The 7191-nt window shown below is 39.1% G+C and overlaps 1 protein-coding gene across 4 annotated transcripts in view; it reads left to right on the top strand.

Moving 5' to 3' along the window:
• SLC25A36 (solute carrier family 25 member 36) overlaps positions 1–7191 on the top strand; it is a 42691-nt gene that overhangs the window by 9508 nt on the left and 25992 nt on the right. For all 4 annotated transcript variants that reach the window (XR_003096262.1, XM_025215694.1, XM_025215682.1 and 1 more), the window contains one exon: positions 2856–3026. Coding sequence is in view for 3 of the 4 variants with exons in the window: in XM_025215694.1 (XP_025071479.1) it covers positions 2856–3026 (171 nt within the window). In the remaining variant the exon portion in view is untranslated. The remainder of the gene's footprint in view (positions 1–2855; positions 3027–7191) is intronic.

The following is a 7191-nucleotide window of genomic DNA, read 5'->3' as shown; positions in this document are numbered from 1 at the left end:
AGCTAAGCTGTTGGCTGCAAGGGGACCCCAGGTGCCCCCCCCCTCTACCCAGGAGGCACCAGTCACCAAGCTGGGAAGGCGGGGAGGGGGTTGGTCCCCTGCACACTCCACAGCAGACCTGGAAGTGGACCAGAAGTGCACTTGTGGGGCGTTCCATCCATTCCACCATCTCAGCGTTCATGAGCCTGGTACCATGAGGTATGTTGAAAAAACGTTTAAAGCTGTGTTTGGGTCTGAATCATTGAATTTCTCTGATTCAGAGGGTTCCGATTTCTTTCGGAGAGATTAAAGGGTCTCTTGATTCAATTCAGATTTGCAAATTCAGCTGCCGAATTGAGTCAGCGATCGAAGCTTCGTGTAGCCCTAGTAGTTAGCCACTTGCGACCGGTAATATTTGCATAAATCTTGATACTTAATCCCCAAACACTTGTATAATGCTTTCACTGCTAAAGAACAGCATGCTCTGTATGACCAATCCGTATGCAAAAAAGAGAGAAGTTGATGCTGCACATGACTTTGATTGAAGTCAAGCAAAGATGTCAACATAAATGCTACAGTTTATCAGTGAGGTATATGGGAAATTCAGTTTTGTTTTACATCCACATCAATGATAGAGGCAAATACTTGTGTGTCACTAACATTCAAAATCCACATAGCCTTTCTTCAGAATCATAGGCAATTAGAGTTGGAAGGGACTTCAGGAGGTCATCTAGTCAAACCCCCTGCTCAAAGCAGGACCATCCCTAGCTGCAACATCCCAGCCAAAATGCACTGAATACACTGTTATTTCTTTTAATTCTCTTTCCTGTGTCTGCTTCTATTTAAAAATAAAACTAGTCTAGTTTGCATTAGAATAGGATTGTTTTGGATAAAGTGTCAAAGCATCTGAAACCACATTATCTAAGTATTAAAATTAACTGCATCTGTGCTGACACTTTACTTTGAAAATCACTTAAAACACTTGGATTGTCATCGGGGACTGATTAGTATAAATGAATTCTTGTATTCTTTCCTAATCTAAATTTCTGCAAACTTTGCAGATTAATGGCTTGAACTTGGTAAAAGTTTAGATTAACAATAAAAGGCCCATTTGTAGTTTGACTTCTGTCTTTTGGAATGTTTTAAATCTTGGTTTTTCTTATTCTCTCCCTCCCTCTTCCAGCCGCACCTCCCCCCCCCCTCAACTCCCTTGTGCATTTATGTGGGCACACCTGTTGCAGCATTCAAATTCTAGTTGGAAGTAGTCCCAAATAAAATAGAGTGGAGAAGTAATTGAAAGGGGAAAACATGTTTCTTTCCTAAATCTTTCTGAGGTATAGGACTTTTTATCACTATATATGAGCTGAGTGTAATTATCATCAGCATAATGCTGATTTGTATATATTTTTGTGGCTATAAAAGAAACATTTTATTTTTACAAGTAGCTTCATTTGGTAATGAAGCTACGTGAAGTTCATAAAGTAAGTTAGTACCCTGTTGTATACCCCCTGCATACATAGGCTGTTGTAGAGTTTGTCTGCCAAAGCATTTATGTACCTCTCACTGTACAGTCTGCATGCTAATTTTGAAATCTCTTCAATATTTAATGCACAAACACTCTTTAGTATGTTGAGGCTCTTAATCTTTCAGTGATATTATAGTGACACAGATTACTGAAAATAGAAGGAAAAAATTCTTGACACAGTTTCTATTTTTGAAACTTGGAAGGGAATTCTTTTTAGGATAATCTTGGTCAGAAGGGGCTGATTGGCTCTTGGGATCAGTAACAGGATTCCAGCACATAGCTAGTTTTAAATGTAGCCCAGCTGAAGATGACTAAAGGTTATGATTATTCTCTATATATCCTTAATTGACTCTGTGAATTAATAGTGCCCTGTAGTTTCATGAAGTTTGCAATACAAATTGTAATCACAGTTTCCATTAATTCCCTGCAGAAGGAAAGGATCAGTGTTAGATACAGAAACAAAACTACTTTTGAGTGAAAACTAGATCAGGTCTCCTGCAAGAAAGTTTTAACTCTTTGGAAAAAAATCTTGGCCTGGTTTGGAACATTTTTGGAACATAGTCAAGTAATGTTAGCAGGCAGATAAGAGCTGTTGAATAAGGCAGCAATATTTATAAGTAATAGTAATTTCCAATATTGAGAAGCTTTTAGGTTTCCAACAAGAACAAAATAGTTTTGATGGCACTCTGCAACTGTCTGCAGGCCCTGCATGCACTGCCTTCAGATAAGTGAGTGCTAGTGCCATTAAATTCAGTGGGTATTCAACAGGTGTAGCCAAAATTGGTACTCTTGAAGGAAAAATCCTTATAGATGTTCAGAAAATCACTATTTTCCCTTTCCATCCTTCAAAACAAAGTGGAGTCCTTGAAATAAGTGAAGATATTTAAAAATAGCTCTTAAAATATTGTGCCCACCTACTTTATTTGCCTCCTGTCCCTTTGCTAAACGTAATGCCACATGTATTGTCTCTGAACCCATATACCCCATAGTTTTATAAATGAGATTTTTAACAGGTTTTTTTGGTCAGGAATATGCTAAACATTACAAGAAGAAGGTTGAGACTAGGTTGTCTTCCAGAGCAGATTGTATACTTGTGCAGTTTTGCTACAGTCAGTTACTTGTTTTGTCAGTAAATATATTTACTCTAAGCAGTTAAATTAATGGAGAGAAATTGATTTGTGTCTTTCATTGAAGTACAAGTGATAACTGCAGTACTGTTGTACAAGTTCAATGCACAGGTATCCTCTTTCTAATTACAATATTGTGTCAATTTGTATGCATCTAGTTGAGTATTAACTTTTTCTATTTCAGTTGTGACTTAAAACTACAGTAATCTTCTTCCTTTTTGCAGATGTGGAGGCACTGTTGGGGCCATTCTGACTTGTCCACTCGAAGTTGTGAAAACACGGTTGCAGTCCTCTTCTATAACTCTCTACATCTCTGAAGTTCACCTCAACACTGTGAGTGGTGCTAGTGTCAATCGAGTAACTAGAGTTTCCCCTGGACCTCTCCATTGTTTGAAGTGAGTACCACACGCACGTTTCTTGTTTCACATACCCTCTTTTGTTTTGCAGAGGGGATTATTTTCCTTTGTGGGAACATTACAAAATTTTAGAAATTATGCTTTCTAAGGGAGAGTTGATTTGTACAGTTGTTGTTTCTTGAATGTGATAATGTTAATCGCAGCTCTACGTGCAGTTATTCAAATGTAGCATTTGGATATGTTTTGAGGTAGTAAGACTGGACTGGTACTTCAGCCCCAAAAGAAGGCCCACCAAAGGATGGCACTAATTCAATAATTGGTCCATTGTCATGATATTCTGTTTCCATGTAGTTGTTCATCAGCTTTTGATGACCAGAGAACTCTGGATCAAGAGAAGAGTCGGCAAACTTATTCCCTCCAGGGTCTCAAGTCCAGCACCCAAAAAGTGAGGAAGAAGCAGTTATGGTCTTGGTTAGGACATCACATTGGGACTCTGGAAAAGTCAGTGATAGAATCCAGATCCCTAGGAGTCAGCTGCCTTAGCCCTAAAACCGCATTCCTGCTCCTGCAATTCTTGTCTTTTCCACAACACACATTGCTACTTCATCAACAAAATCAGCCTCCTTCACTTTACAACCCCATTCATTCCCACTGTGGGTTCATCTTGTGTACTGAATGCCGGGGTCCTGTTGAGCATGGATCTTTGATCAGGAGGAACAGGAGGTGGATTTTTTTTTTCTTTCCAAGAGCAGATGTTTTTCCCTCTATTTTGTTGGAAATAGTCTTTTTCATATTTATGAATGAGAAGTGTTGTTTTCACCCTGTGCAATAGTGTGATTTATTAAACTTTGCTTATTTGGAAAAAATGAAGAGGTGATACCCATTTAGAGGTTCCCTTGTGCTTGTTTAATCACCTTAGCTGTCCAGCCATGTTCTTTATCTGGTAGTATTCCAAGCAGCATTCCTTGGCAATCGCAGAGAAACTCAAGTGGTTGTAAATCTGATCCCGTGTTACCTTGCCCTGCACAGAATTTCTGTGCATGGGTCAGTGTTAGATCTTTGGGAAGCATAGTATCTAGACCAGGAAGGTTTCATATTTAACATAAAATTAAGACCTGATTGGATGCAGTGGGTGAAACAAATTGGCAGCCAAAGTCTGATTTCAACCTTCGCTTAGCAGACGAGGCTCTTTAATCAAATGGTGGTGGTTTTGCATGAATGATAGCAGTGTTCAAATTTAACTCTTATAGTTTTACAATTGTTGTGTGTGAAATAACTAGCACTTTTGTCCTGGCTACTGATCTGTGCAAGAGGGGTAAAATCCTGATCCTAATAGGGGAACCAATAGGGGTCTCGCCCTGGAGAACTATTATTAATGGCACAGCATCCTCCCAAGGAGTGCTGTTGACTTCGAAGTCTGGATTTCAGAGAAGTCTTTTGAAATGAGAAGTGGTTAACAGCAGTTTTGTAGCTTCTACTCCCAATGTTCTGAGAAGGTGGATGAGAAAGTGTTGATAAGCGGAGGTAGGAGGGGGAGCTTCTGTTGGTCCCAGAAAGTATCTATTCCAAGACTGATGTAAAAATGTGCTTGAAAGCAGGGGAAATATATTACCATCTGTTTTAAGAAGCAAGCCCTGAAGAGCTTATTAGTTCAGCGCCCCCTGCCAAGAGCGGTAACTAAAACGTAAGAACTAGACTGGTAGCTGGCTGGTCTGAGGATGTAAGAACCTCTCAAACTTCACAGTAAGAATAGCTGTTGTACAGTTGTGGACAGTAGTTCTATCAGTATATAGGAGCCAGATGCTGGTATAGGTATTCGCATAGGGAGGTGGAATATGCTGTGCTGATCTGGAGTAATTGTGTACTGATTGCATCTTCCGTGTTGCACCTTAAACCAGATAATTGTATATTGGGGGGAGGGTGGGCTAAATGTTTTTCTTTTGACTAAAATAGTTTCAGATAAAATTTACTAAGGAAGGAGTTGTATGTGCTTTCTGAAGCAAACCCATTCCACAGGATGTTTCTAAAATAAAGCATGATGATATTCTTGGATAGATGTATGCATTTCATTGGACCATCCAGTCACTTCAGGGTGCTGATTTTACATCATGGTGCCTCTCAGAATGGTTAGGTAAACTGTTTTTGCAATAAAACTTCCTGTTAGCTACTCCATGTGGCCCAGGACTCTCCATCATTATTGTTTCTGGGTTCAGGCAGCAGATATATCACAAAAATCTTGAATGAAGGTATAGCTGTTTGCCTTTTGGTAGAACTGTTATCTGTCTTTAGTTTAAATAATGCAGGTGAGGCTGCAAGATTCAGCTGTACAAATGTTAATGTCATTGACTACTTCCTAAGTGCTTACTAGTAACTTGTTCATTTTACATTTTGTTTCTTTCAGATTTAGTCTCATTTACTTTGCTTTCAGCAATTGAGTGTCCTTCTGCACATATACATTACGCAAGCTCATTTCTCTTTAGAACTGCATGTTTCAACTAGTCCGGTTCCATATATAATAAAATCTAAGAGCTGTTGCCAAAGTTGAAATGGAATGAATTGTTAAAAAGTAACTTTAATTAAAGTATAATAAGAACTAGAATATTTTTTTTCTTACATTTAGATGTAATGTTGAACAGAGCAGAGAGATGATTTATTTTTATGCCTGATGGACAAAACTAGTCAGCTTGGATTCTCGCTTGTGATTTCATGTGTTCAATAAATATAGGGGCATGTTAACTGTTGAGCCTGATTCTTCTAATGAAGTTTCACAAGCTTACTAGAGCTGCTTTTAAAGTTTTTAATAGTTTAAGATTTTTGGCAAAATATAATGTTTGGCCACAGTTTGCCATTTAAAATGACCTTGTAGGTGGTTTTGAAGTTGATTTCTTGTCGTCTTTCTTGGAATATTTTGGCAAACACAAGGTTTGTGTGTTACCTTTTACCTGTGTAAAAGCTCAGTTATTCAGCGCAGTTATTTGTGAATTAACTGATGTAAGTGATCTCAGAGGTAACTTTTATAGGTTATGAGTGAGAGACGTGCAGAGTACACTCGGTTCACTCGTTCTGATTTGGCTTCTGTACCTTTCAGGATTAGGCTCCAAGCGCCAGTGGGCACATCTGGATGAGACTCCACGTTGCTGTAGCATTGGCAGGCAAAAACCATGATGCTGCAGCTATGTCACCGTAGTGACATGCTCCCTCGGTGTCGCTACAGCGATGTAACAGCTAAAAATAACTATGCACCACATGGATAATGCAGTACGGGCTGTTACTGCTCTGTCAATTTAGTACTTCACTGTACTAAATGATGGCACAGTAACAATGGTGCCATAGGGGCACATGTAGATGTGCCCAGTTTTAATGCGCAGCTAGTTAATTTCAAAGAAACAGTTTTCTTAAGTTCATGTTGAGGGACTAATTCACTCTGCTTCTGGAAACCTCATCTAACTAGATATTAAAGGATGTTGTCAATTTGAAATCTAGTTAGAGGCAGGGGGCAGCAGAAAAAAAGTGAGTTATGGCACCTATCCCAAAATATTTATGCCAGTCGTTTAGTGTGTGTGTGTGTGTGTGTGTGCGTTTCTTCCCACTACCCCGCAACTACCATACCCACCATCTTTTTAAGTGCGCATAGGTGGGAGGTGTTGGAGTGGGGTGTGGGAGTTGTACATTGCGTCTAGAGAGGGAAAGGGCAAGTCTTACACAGACAATGAGCAAATCTGATACACTAGGAAATGTGCAACTGACTAGACATGCCATAACTAGGTGCCAATTGCACAATAAAATCCTCCTCCTTCCTTAGTTTATATCAGTGATGGTAATAGATGTCTGAGTTATCCACAGCGACCCCTAAAAGTTATCCTACGTTACATACTCTTACTTTCAACCAAAATATTTTAATAGTTCAAGAATAAGTCAGTTGTTTAAAAGAAAAAAGCAATTAAAGCCTGGCATTTGGCACTGTTTGTCCAATGGCAGCCTTTTTCACTATGGGTGAGTCTGTTAACAAGTAATTGAACTTAGATTTCCTGACTATAGCTCTCCATAATTGCTTCCTTCTTCAGATAAAGCTCTGAATAAAACCTACAAAAACATTTTTAATAGAAAACGGCATTCAACTTTTTAAGTGATAAATTTCCAGATGACTTAATTCCTGGAGCATCCCTTTCAGTATAGACAAGCCCCAGGTGAGGCCAGTCGTACT

Source organism: Alligator sinensis, unplaced genomic scaffold (genome assembly GCF_000455745.1).
Source record: "Alligator sinensis unplaced genomic scaffold, ASM45574v1 scaffold187_1, whole genome shotgun sequence".
NCBI lineage: Eukaryota > Metazoa > Chordata > Crocodylia > Alligatoridae > Alligator > Alligator sinensis.
The sequence above is the reverse complement of the archived record's forward strand: the minus strand, read 5'-3'. Positions and strand labels throughout refer to the sequence as shown.